Below are 11,965 nucleotides of genomic sequence, written 5' to 3'. Positions count from 1 at the left end.
GCGCGCTCCCGAGCCCCCTTCCCCCTCCCCCCCCGTCCCCGGCTCATTTACGGCAGCCGCAAAAGGGACGTAAAAGTGCCGCCCGTGGTTGTGCGGAGGGAGGCTGAGGTAAATGCCGGGTCCTCCGACGGAGCCTGAGGGGCCAAGCCGCGAACTCCGCGGGGCCTCGGCCTCCGTGTGACCGGCTCTTCCGGGGAGGCGGCGGCGGCGCCGTCGCCGCGTCTCTCTCCCTCCGTCTCTGGGTGTTTGGCCCCGGGCTCCCTGGTGTGTGCGGGGTCCTGGCTCTAGCCCCGAGGGGTCCCTGCCTTCCGGGCGGGCGGCCTGAGAGTGCCGCGGCGGGGGAGAGAGCCGGGGGGCCGTGTTGGGAGTGGGGTAGGGGTGTTTCCGTCTGGTCGTGTAGCTTCCGGCGGAGCGAGTTCTGGAGCTTCCCTGTGTGCGGGGCGATTTGCTGTCCCGACTCATCCCCCCTCTCCCGCTGAGCGGGGCCAGGGCTTGGGCTTCCCTAAAACATCGCTGGGACCAGCAGCCACTGGCAGGAAACCTTGCAAAATTCCCTCCGGTTTCTCAGAAAATCGGTGTCCTGGAAAGCAAATGTAGCTGAAAGTCCTGCAAGCTCTATGGGTTACTCAGCGACCTAGGGGTTTGTGGTAGCTTAGAAAAGTCAGTTGTATTTAAATGTCGTCTTATGTAATTCTTCTGTTTCTCTTCTTCCCCTCCCCCCAAAATGCAACCTTCTTTCTTCTGGAGTCCTAGGTATTTGTTATTCTAGTCAACAATTTGCATTCCTGCAAATTGTCTCTCCAAATGTAATCCATTAATACACTAGCTGGAGGTTTCTCCTAGAATAAGCAGCAGTGAACTAATGAACAGTGTTGATGCTTATGTGAGCTTTAGGCTGTAGAGTTAACACAGGTAGGTGCCGTCAGAAGAGACCATTCTGCTTCAAATTGCATTCCAGTTTCTACTGCAACTGGAAAAGCTGGAACCATATTGGAGGCTTAAATTAAATATTGGAAGTGTACAGTGATTTATGGAAAACTTAATTCTATCCATTCCGTGTAGTTATACTCCCCTCCTCCTACCTGAATTCGTTTAATTCTGTGACTTGACACCATGCCCTCCTCACAGGAGGAGAGCTGAGTGTACAACATAGTGTTTGGGTAGGGTTTTATTTTGTTTTTAAATGTACATGCTACACTCTATATTAGGCAATTTTGAAGAAGTGGGACTTGCACTTGGATTGGAAGATAGTTAGGTTTGTGATGGTCTTTGGTTTCTGATGCAGATCAGTGGTGTATATTTCTACTGGCGCTAGAAACAAGGCCAAGGGCAGCAGTATATTTGCCAAGAGAGGCAACAAGGAGTGAAAGCTAGTGCTACTTGTGGCTATAATCTTTTTATGTGCTCATATGTTCATAAGTAGCTGAACTGAGATGACACTTCCATTCCCCTCAAAAATTCCTCTCTGCAAATGCCTCTGAACACTGTCTTAGGACACATTTGGTTTGCAACTGGTCTGGGCTGTCAAATGTCAGACTTACAATTGCGTTACGCTTAGAGGTTGAATGCTACTAAGTTATGCACATTTTCTTTCTCTTAAATATGTCTGAATTCCTTTATGTTCCAGGTAGATCAGAATCTTAAGACTTCACAACTATAACCTGCCAAATAAAAATTCCAAGGCTAACCAATCCATGAGTGGGCATCGATCCTCAAGGAAGCGATGTGGAGAGTCCCGCTTAGAATCCCCTATGGATTGTGGTCATGTTCCTGCTACAGTGTGTGTGTTACGCAAGTTGGTTCAGTTGCCAACACCGCCATTGTCAAAACACCAGCTAAAGCGGTTAGAAGAACACAAATATCAGAGTGCTGGACAGTCCTTGCTTGAGCCACTAATGCAAGGTTACTGGGAATGGCTAGTTGGAAGAATTCCAGCCTGGATTGCCCCAAATCTGATCACCATTATTGGACTGTTAATAAACATATGTACAACAGTAATATTAGTGTATTATTGTCCAACAGCTGCGGAGCAGGTAAGAGATGGGCTTTTAACTATGACACACTTCATATTTAATGTGAGTAGCATGGAGCCAACATTATTGTGGCTGTGTTCTTGTGTTTGGGTTGTGTTGCACTGAGTGATCCACCATTGTTATTTTGAGCTGTTCTGTGGACACACATGCTTTGTGTGGGTTTTTTTTTTTTTTCTTCTTTTCTTAGAGGTCTTCCTACTTTCATTTCCTACACACATGCTTATAAGTGGATTTCCATGTTGGCACTTCATGAAGAAAACAGTTGTGTTCTGCGGCTCGCTAGTTACACTGGGGCAAGTGGAAGTGATGTCAAGGGCCAACATGCACTAATGTTGTGTTTGTCTGGCCCTGCCCAAACACTATGTGAAACATTCAGTCAAGGAATATGTAATATCACAATAGAATGGAAAGGGAGCTCAATCTGTTCTAGTAGCAATTGTGCAGGGGCTGCTGCAGGCAGAGAGGAATTGGTTTGCATCCTCACAAAAAGCTGCTGAGTTCCTATGGAAGCCTTAAGAAAAGGAAGCTGGAGCTATCCTATCCTGGCATTGCATGTATAGTTACCACCTGTTTGTTTTGTGTGTGTGTGTTTTTTACTACTTGTGGTTGGACTGTGGTCACCTGAAGCTCGGTGTAGACTAGAGTTTCTTGTTGTTGTGTTGTAATTCAAACTGAGTTGATAGGTAGGTCTAATGCTTCTTGGTGCATGCAGGGCTGTGAGTCACCTCATTACTACCTGCCTCCAGCATGAGGAAGTCTTGCCTGTGCTAGCTGGGTGATAGCTCCCTAACATAACGAGCCTGTCAGCCACTCAAGCACTCTCCCATGGGCTACACCATCCTTGGCTTTGCCTTGCAGATTGACAATAGATGCACTGCAGCCCCTGACTCCCTTTGAAGTGTTACCATGTGGTATCCAGCCTTGATCACCCAGTATACCACAGTTTTTTTTAAACCATAGACTATGGCTCCTGTATTATGTGTAGGGGGGGGATAGCTCAGTGGTTTGAGCATTGGCCTGCTAAACCTAGGGTTGTGAGTTCAATCCTTGAGGGGGCTGCTTAGGGATCTGGGACAAAAATCAGTACTTGGTCCTGCTAGTGAAGGCAGGGGGCTGGACTCAATGAGCTTTTAGGGTCCCTTCCAGTTCTGAGATATACACTTGAGTTCAATTATAAAATAAAAATTTATTAAAGAATAGATTCAATTAAAAACAACAAGCCAGTGTGAGAGATGGGAACAAGGGTGGTTTTATAGGTCATCAGAACATGCATTCTGGAGCCTAAACTTAACTAACAAGTTATGCTTATATCTTAAGCTTATCTCACTCAAAGTTCTTTCCAGCATTTTCAGCCACGCGTGCCTGACCATCCTTTTTTCATTAAGCAAACTTTGCAGTCAGTTTACTTCCTCAGTGAGGGATGCCATGGTGTCTTTCTGCATACCCATGTATACCAGAACAGGCCTTTTAATATCCACCTGAAAATAGGTTGGTTTGAAAAACACAAAAAACCCACCATTATAAATGCTGGAGGCAAAGTGGGGTTTGGGGTGGAGGCTGACAGCTTGCGTCCTCCCATGTAATAACCTTGTGACCCCCCCCCCCCCAACCCCTGAGGGGTCCCAACCCCCAGTTTGAGAACCCCTGGTCTAAGAAGACAAATGCTTAAAGTTCTGGCATCTGCCTGCATCCCTTCTTGCTATTATCACCAGTGGAGGCATACTCTTTGGAAATAAGTCTAGTGTGTTAAGGTAGTGAATGCTGCTTTAACTTTGTTCCCCTTATGTATTTCAGCGGTCTAGTTACATGATCACATACTTCTCAAATAATACAACACATTATAAAACTTGTTCTACACTATTAACTGCAATCTGTTGTAGTACAATATAATACTTACTCCTGGGGGAATTCTGCACCACAGCATGTGTGCAGAATTCATGTCCCCCACAGATTTCTCTGCTTCCCTGCAGAAAAATGACTTTGATAGGGATGCAAAGGGAAGCTGCAAGAGCAGTCCTACACTACTCCCGAGCAGTGCAGGTACATCATTTCAGGCGTCAGGAGCAGCTGGTGGAGAGGTAAATCACTGCAGGGCTGGGGACACTCCAGTCAGTGGCTCCTGTCTTGAGCCAGGGTCAGCTGCTAGTCTGGCTGGGCTGGAGGCAGGAGAGGACGGGACTTTCTCAGCCTTAGCCATTCCTTGCAGGAGAAATGTTAGACCCACCAACCAACCTCCCCCAGCTGCAGGGAGCTCAGCATCTTCCCCTGCTTCCTGCCCCCATCGCTTCTCGGGTGGGGGGAAGGGGCACCGTGTGGGGAGCTGCTCCCCCATGCATCTGGACCTCCCATACCCAGACACCCCTGCCAAGCCTCCATCTGGTACATCCAGAACCCCCCTTGCCCTCCATATCTGAACCTCAGCCCCTGCATCTGGAGCCCCCCTGCCTCTGGACCCTCACCCCTGCACCCAGACCACCCCCAACTGAGCTCCCTGCACTCAGACCATCCACCCTAATGCCCCACCCCCTGAGCCCACACATCCAGACCCCCCATGCCACTGACACCCCCTCCCATGAGCTGCACCCATACCCCACCCGATGAGACTCCCCCTCAGCACCCAGACCCCCTCTGCTGAGCCCCAACCACCTTCACCTGGAAGCCTCTGCAGAGTCCCATTGCTGCTGCACCGGGGACCCCCCTCCCATGAGCCCCTGTGCATTCAGATCCCCCCCACATCTAGGACCCCCCCCTCACTGAGCTGCCTGCACCCAGACTGTTCCACACAGAATCTTCTCACCCCACATCTGGATTTTCCCCTCTACACTTGGGATCCTGCCTCGTTGAGCCTGTGGCACAAAGGGGCAGGGCTCAAGAGTGTTTCTGGGGCAGGCCCAGGCCTTGTGCTGTGTCAGGGTCAGGTGCAGCCTCACGGCTGAGTCCGTGTCCTGGGGCGGGGGGATCTTCCACCTTTGTGCAGCCACTGGCCTATGCACCCCACTGCCATGCTGGTGCTTCTGCATTTATTTATTGACAAAACTTGCACAGTTTTAAAACATTGTGTGCAGAATTTTTAATTTTTTGGTGCAGAATGCCCTCAGGAGTAGACAGTGTACTGTGTATAACAAAGGTCATGAAAGAGACCAGGTGGGTGGGGTAATATCTGTCATTGGACCAACTTCTGTTGGACGGAGAGCGAGAGAAGCTTTTGAGCTACACAGAGTTCTTCCTTAGGTCCGGGAAAGGTATTCAGGGTGTCAGATCTTGTTTTTTAGCTCTGACAGTTTTTAGCATAAGTAGTTAGCATGTATTCTAAGGGACAATTCAGGGTGAAGTTAATGAAAGTCACTTGTATGAAAATACACACTAAAACATGCTTAGACAACATATGTAATACTGAATAATGATAGTGAAAAGTACAAGCTGGCAGAGAGGGGTTTACAATTTAAAATAACTTTCAATACCTCTGTCCTAAGTGTATCTTGGTAATTTTTACTGTAAATACCTTAATGCTAATTATTTTAACTGGATATAGAAAAACACACATGGATCTATTTAGGAAAAATCTCAATTTTTAGTTTGTACTTTTCCATTTAGAAATAATGTTAGGTGTTTAAAAAAAGTACATTCTTATGTGAAATTCAAATAACATACAATACTTGGATGAAGTAACCTTTGACTGTTATCACCATAGTATGAGTATCTACTGCAAGTCAATGTGACTTAGATGTTTTTGAAAATCTTACTGTAATCAAACAATATAAAGTTACTACAGCTCTAAAGTATATTTAGTTTAGTAGCAAACAGCTAGTGATATTCTACAATAACAAATTAGTGTTCAAAGGGTAACTGTCTCCAGTGGGGAAAACTGTCCTGTTTTGTGAAGTGCATGGGTACTAACAAAAATTATGAAAACGCATATCTTAGAGGAACTTGTATTAAAAAAACAAATTTATAAGTTGAAATTGAAAACAGTGTAAATGTATAGGTTGGTACTCTAAGATTGTAGGAGAAAACTGCATGACAGTGAAGTAATATAAAGACCTAAAACTACTGTAGTATGTGTGCACTCGGAGTAAAATGAAGTTTCACCCAGTAAACTGCAATGACTCTTAAAGTATTGGATCCATGTGATTTGCTATAGTGTGTAAAATTGGGCTATACCTGTATGCCTACCTTTTTGCAAAGAATTCTGAGAACCTCGGGGGGGGGTGGGGGGGTGGGGGAACTCTAGTAAAAAACATTATTATTTATTATTTGCATAACTCGTATTGCAACTGACCTGGGTTTAGTTTTGAGCTTGACACGTAGGTCATGATCCTACCACTGTGAAGCTTATTGCAGGATTGGGGCCTTATTTCATATGTACCAACATTCAGAGTAAAGGCTGTCCTGTGGGTGCATGCATAGCTAATTTAGGGCTTGTCTGCATGGCCCCAGAGTTCAGATTACAGAGGTGTGAACTGCAGCTCACACTAGTGTGCTATGCTGTAACTCTCCCGGGTAGACCCTGTGGGCATGAACCTGAACTAGGTACCTTTTATGCTCTCTGTATGTGTGTGTGTGTATATATATCTCCTCAATATTTATTCCACTCTGTATGCATCCGAAGAAGTGGACTGTAGTCCACGAAAGCTTATGCTCTAATAAATTTGTTAGTCTCTAAGGTGCCACAAGTACTCCTGTTCTTTTTGTGGATACAGACTAACACAGCTGCTACTCTGAAACCTAGGTACCTTTTAGTTAGCTTAGCCCTGTTTGAAAGAAGACTGTTAACATGAACTTGATACCTTTTAGCTTGCAACAGCAGTGTCCACATGAGGGAGTTGGAGTGCAGCATACCAGTGTGTTCTGCAGTTCACACCCCTGTAGTCCAAACTGGCAGGGGGAAGGTGTAGGCATAGCCCTAGTGGCATAGCAAGTATATGCATTTCATGGTGTATAGCAAATGAGACATGGCTCTGAAAGAGTCTTGTTTCATTTGTTACACATCTGTTTAGTGTGAATGTCAGCTTCACTGTGCTTCCATAAACTACTCATGGAAAATGGAACTACTTGTGCATCTCTCATACCCCCTTTTGTAAAGCACTTTGAGATCTACAGGTGAAAAAGTGCAAAGTATTACTGGTCCCACTTTGCAGACATGAAAACTGAGACAAAGATAGGTTGAAGGATTTCCGTTGATGGCGCTAATAGCGACTTAGACTTAAATCCAAATCCTTTGGTTCAGTGGTTAGATTCCTTGATCTAGCTAAGACTTGGCACCTGTTTTGTCATCTGTAAAACAGGGATTTTAATACTGAATAATGTACCCCACAGCCACATCTGGATTATTAAAGAGGAATATTTATGGTGTTTTGAGTGACCACAGATTGGGAGAAAGCAGCGTTACTTAGAAACTGGAAGAGCTGTAGGGGTGAGAACATAGTTCCCTAGCCACTGAGATTTTTAAAAACTTCACTATGTGAGTCTATCTGATCCTGGACATCTTCTCTCAGCACAACATGCTCGTGTGCTCCAGGATTTTCAAAGAATGGATACCATCCGCAACCTACTTTAAATAATTCCGATGTTTGAATGCTGAGAGTTAGATGCTCAGATCTGCAGAGGGCCACCCAGGAATCATAAAAGTGCCTAGAGACAACCTTAATTGTGCCCCATTATGCAAATGTGTTACTATACAGTTGTTTCTCAAATGTAGACTGGTACTGTGTGGTGGTTTGTTTGTTTGTTTGTTTGTTTGTTTTTCTTCAGCCTTAGATTAATATAAATACTGCACTTTCTTAATGTAGCTCTTTTTTTTTTTTTTTTTTTTTTTTTTTTAAATGTGGAATTTTTAGTTTCTTGCATCTCGCCATTTTCCCCTACCCCCAAGGATCAACTATCAAAAATGTATTCATGAATATTTGCAGTACCTGCAAATATAAAGTATTTTGGTAGGAGAATAAAGATCTGTTTAGGGCGTTTCAAATCTTTAATAACCTTTTACTGACCTTCACTTTTCTTTCCCCCACCTCCCCCCTTAGGCACCTCCGTGGGCATATCTTGCTTGTGCATGTGGCCTTTTCATTTACCAGTCTTTGGACGCTATTGATGGAAAACAAGCAAGAAGAACCAATAGTAGTACTCCTCTGGGAGAACTTTTTGACCATGGTTGTGATTCACTGTCCACAGGTATTGTCACTTGTAACTGGAAGATGATGGTTAAATAAATCTATTTATTAGGAAAATCTCTAAAATATAAACTAGAATATAGAAAGAAAAACCTTTGTCAGGGATGCTATTGAAGAGATGAGCAATTTGATGCTATTGTTACATTGCCAAATAAATCTTCTTTAGGTTGTAATTTTTTTTTTTTTTTTAAGCAGAACCTAAATCTCTGACTAGTTTAGTGTTACACTGATACTGCTGAATCAGGGCCTAAATCCCCTCAAGGTACATAAGAATCTGTAAAGCTCTAAGCATGTAAGTGGTTCTGTTGACGTTATGGCGTCTACACATGTGGCTTGCTAATTTTGAGCCTAATTTAGTAACTTTACCTAGCTTATGTTTAGAATACAAAGAACACTTCTAATTTAGTTTTAGATATCCTTTATTAAAACAATTTTAAAGTCCGATTTTGGGCCTAAACTATGACACTGGGAGTCCAAATTCAGCCCTGACTCTGCTCTGTTGAAAGCAGAGGTAACTTTAAACCTGTGTCTTCAATGAAAGATTCAGATTCTTTTTGTTTGGGTACTTAGATCACAGTTTATAAGACTCTAACATTTAAATTTTGATGGATGATCACTCTATTTTGACTTTGTAATTTTAGATGTATAGAATGCATAGTTTACTCCTGAGGGCATTGCGTGCCAAAAAAATTAAATTAAATTCTGTGCACAATATTTTATTTTAAAATAATGTAAATTTTATTTGTCAAATAAATGTGGAGGCTCCAGCATGGCTTTGGTGAGCACTGGCTGTACAGAGGTGGGAGATCACTGTGCAGCTCTCCCTCCCTCTCCCTTCTCTTCCTCCTCCTCTTCTTCCCCCCCCCCCCCCCCCCCCCCGGTACACGGATTCAGTGGTGAGGCTGTACCCAACCCTGACACAGCGCAAGGACCGGGTCTGCCCCAGGAACACCCCAGGGCCCTGCCCCTCCATGCCAGGTGTGGACAGGCAGGCTCAGCAAGGCAGGATCCAAATGTGGAGGGGCTTAGTGTGGAGGGGATTCAGGTGTTGGTTGAGAGGATTCTGTGTGGGGCAATCTAGGTGTGGGTTCTGTGTGGGTCAGTGGGTGATCTGGGTCCAGGGTGGGTCTGGATGCACAGTGGCTTGTTGGGGAGTGGGGAGGATTCTGGGTGCAACAGTTAGGGGACTCTGCAGTGGGGGGGGTCAAGGTGGTTGTGGCTCATTGGGGGAGGCCAGTGTGGGGGAGTGGGGATCCAGGTGCAGCTGGTTTGGGTTTAGGGGGTGAGGATCCAGGTGCAGGTGGCTTATTTGGGTGCTCCAGGTGCATGGGGAGTGGGGCTCATTGGAGTGGTTCTGAGTGTGGGGGGAGTGAGGCTTGGTGAGAGGGTCTGGGTATGAGGGGGTCTGGATGCATGGGTATTGGGCAGATGGGGGAGCAGCTCCCTGTACAGGGATCCCTCCCTTGGCAGCTGAGGAGTGATGGGTGCAGGAAGTGTGTGTGGGAGTTCTCAGAGATTCCTGTAGCTGGGGGAGAAACCTGGGGTTGGGTCTGACCTGGCCCCGGATGCCATGCAGGGGAAGAGGAAGTCTTGTCTTCCCTAGCCTAGCCGGGACTAGCAGTTGAGCCTGGAGCAGAGTAGGAGTGACTAGCTGGGTCTTCCCCAATTCCACCCTCTGCCCCACAGCGATTTACCTCTCTGTGGACTGCCCTGGGCACCAGGAACATACTTCTGGAGAGGGTTGCATGACCGGTCTTGTGGCTTCCCTTTGCTTCCCTGTCAGTCAATTTTTCTGCAGGGAAGCAAAGAAATCTGCAGGGGACATAAATTCTGCACATGCGCAGTAGCGAAGAATTCCTCCAGGAGTAACAGTTGCCTTTTTTTGTCATTCTCACATGAGAAAACTTGGGAATTTCTTTTAATGAAACACGCAGTGAAAGAAAACGGCAAACTTGAACAAAAGTAAACAAAAACAAGGAAATTCCAAATTAAGAGCCTGATCCCATAAGTTGCTGAGAATCTCTTTTAAAGTGCTGTGCCCCCTCTCAGCTCCCATTGACTTCAGTAGGAATGGGTGCCCTCTACAATGGGTACCCTCTGCAAACTCTCTTAGCTGATGTTCTGCAATTCTGTTATGATATTTCAGGATTAAGATTATGCAGAGATATTGTAGTTCACAGTAATGTATAATCAACAGCATCTCAGCAGTTACCCTGTGAGATGCTGAGCACCCTCAATGAACAGCAATAATAAAGCAATGAAACATTTGCATTAATTGAACTGTTTTTGTTTATTATGTGACCTGTAATCTTTGTTAAAAGTCTTTACAGTAAATCGCTACATTATATAGTAATCTCACAGTGCCGCTTTCTCTGGGTCCTTTGCTAGAATTCTGTCTCCTGTATGGCTTTGTAAAGATTTCTTTGTACATGCTTGTTTACTTTTGTCTGATTTTCTTCTGCAGTCTTTGTGGTTTTGGGAACTTGTATTGCTGTGCAGCTGGGGACGAATCCTGACTGGATGTTCTTTTGTTGTTTTGCTGGGACGTTCATGTTTTATTGTGCACACTGGCAGACGTATGTCTCTGGAACATTGCGCTTTGGAATGTAAGTAACTCAGCTGAAAGTAAAACTGTAAACAGTGAAGTCAGTTTTCTGTTCAATATATGTCCTGTACTAAGATTCTTAAATTAGTAAAAGTGTGTGTACATATGAATACATATACGTATATTCACACACTTTTTTATAACCTGTGTTGACTACTATATATTGGTGTCTCTGCATACAAAAATAACAAATAATTTTTGAGCCTCTTGTTATCAGGAGAAGAAAAACTTCTGCCCTCTGAAATAATTGCTAACAACTTCTGATGTGAATTAAACACAAAATAATGTCTAATCAGATAGATGGCAACGTGATTTCAGTTATGCAGTCATTCCTGTGTGTCTGGGAAAAATCAACCACCACATTTGCACAGCAGTTCATTTTTGCAAGATGTGCATGTTTAACCCCTGAGCGCTGATCTTAAATAATAAGTTTTACTTAATTCTTAATAGAATGTGGTGAGATTTTTTGATGTGGAAAATTTAATATAAATTGACATTTTTGCCTACAATCTGAAGCCCTGACCCTGCATTGGGGTCTGTGTTAACAGATCCCAAGTGCTTGTGAGAAGTCTGTCTCTCTGGGAGTGAAATTTTGGCCTTATTAAAATCAATTACAAAACTTCTGTTGATTTAAGGGGGGGCTAGTGCGGCAGGATTTCATCTAGAAGACTAGGCTATTAGGTTCTGATGGAAGATCAAGTCCCTAATCAATGGCTGTTGTGTAATCCTATTGGCTCTATATCTACATATGTATGAAGTCAATCTGCCAAGTATATTTCAAATGAGGTTAAGCAGCCTATTGAAGGATGTCCTCTATGCTGAACAAGAATCATAATTTTATAACATTTATAGAAATTTTTGATATTCTATTAATTTTTGGTGGTTTCCAGCATTAAGGTACATGCAAGGTATAAACATTATTCATTAAATGGTCAGTCAACAGGTTTCTGGGTATTGCAAAATTTTATCAAACTAAAATAATCAAGTTCTGGACCTTTTGGCTGAAATAGCCCCTTAAGGAGAAATTTAATATTTATTGATCTCACCTGATAAGTCTCGTTGTTAGCTCATTGACTAGATTTCTGATAGAACCATATGAAACACCAGGATAGCCAGTATTCCATAAAAATCAAGGGTCAGACTCTAATCTCAATCAC

The 11,965-nt window shown here is 44.2% G+C and overlaps 1 protein-coding gene across 6 annotated transcripts in view; it reads left to right on the top strand.

Moving 5' to 3' along the window:
- The first annotated feature begins 2 nt into the window (after positions 1 to 2).
- CEPT1 (choline/ethanolamine phosphotransferase 1) overlaps positions 3 to 11,965 on the top strand; it is a 50,951-nt gene continuing 38,988 nt past the window's right edge. The window contains exons 1-4 of one of the 6 annotated variants that reach the window (XM_042842446.2): positions 3 to 108; positions 1,632 to 2,033; positions 8,057 to 8,204; positions 10,668 to 10,809. In XM_042842446.2, the coding sequence (XP_042698380.1) occupies positions 1,695 to 2,033; positions 8,057 to 8,204; positions 10,668 to 10,809 (629 nt within the window). In that variant the 5' untranslated portion in view covers positions 3 to 108; positions 1,632 to 1,694. Of the gene's footprint in view, positions 917 to 1,627; positions 2,034 to 8,056; positions 8,205 to 10,667; positions 10,810 to 11,965 lie in introns of all 6 variants that reach the window. The other 5 variants (XM_005309937.5, XM_005309939.4, XM_042842445.2 and 2 more) reach the window with 5 other exon arrangements.

The sequence above is a fragment of the Chrysemys picta genome, chromosome 4, assembly GCF_011386835.1.
Source record: "Chrysemys picta bellii isolate R12L10 chromosome 4, ASM1138683v2, whole genome shotgun sequence".
NCBI lineage: Eukaryota > Metazoa > Chordata > Testudines > Emydidae > Chrysemys > Chrysemys picta.
Note: the sequence above shows the minus strand (reverse complement) of the source record. Positions and strands in the feature narration are given on the sequence as shown.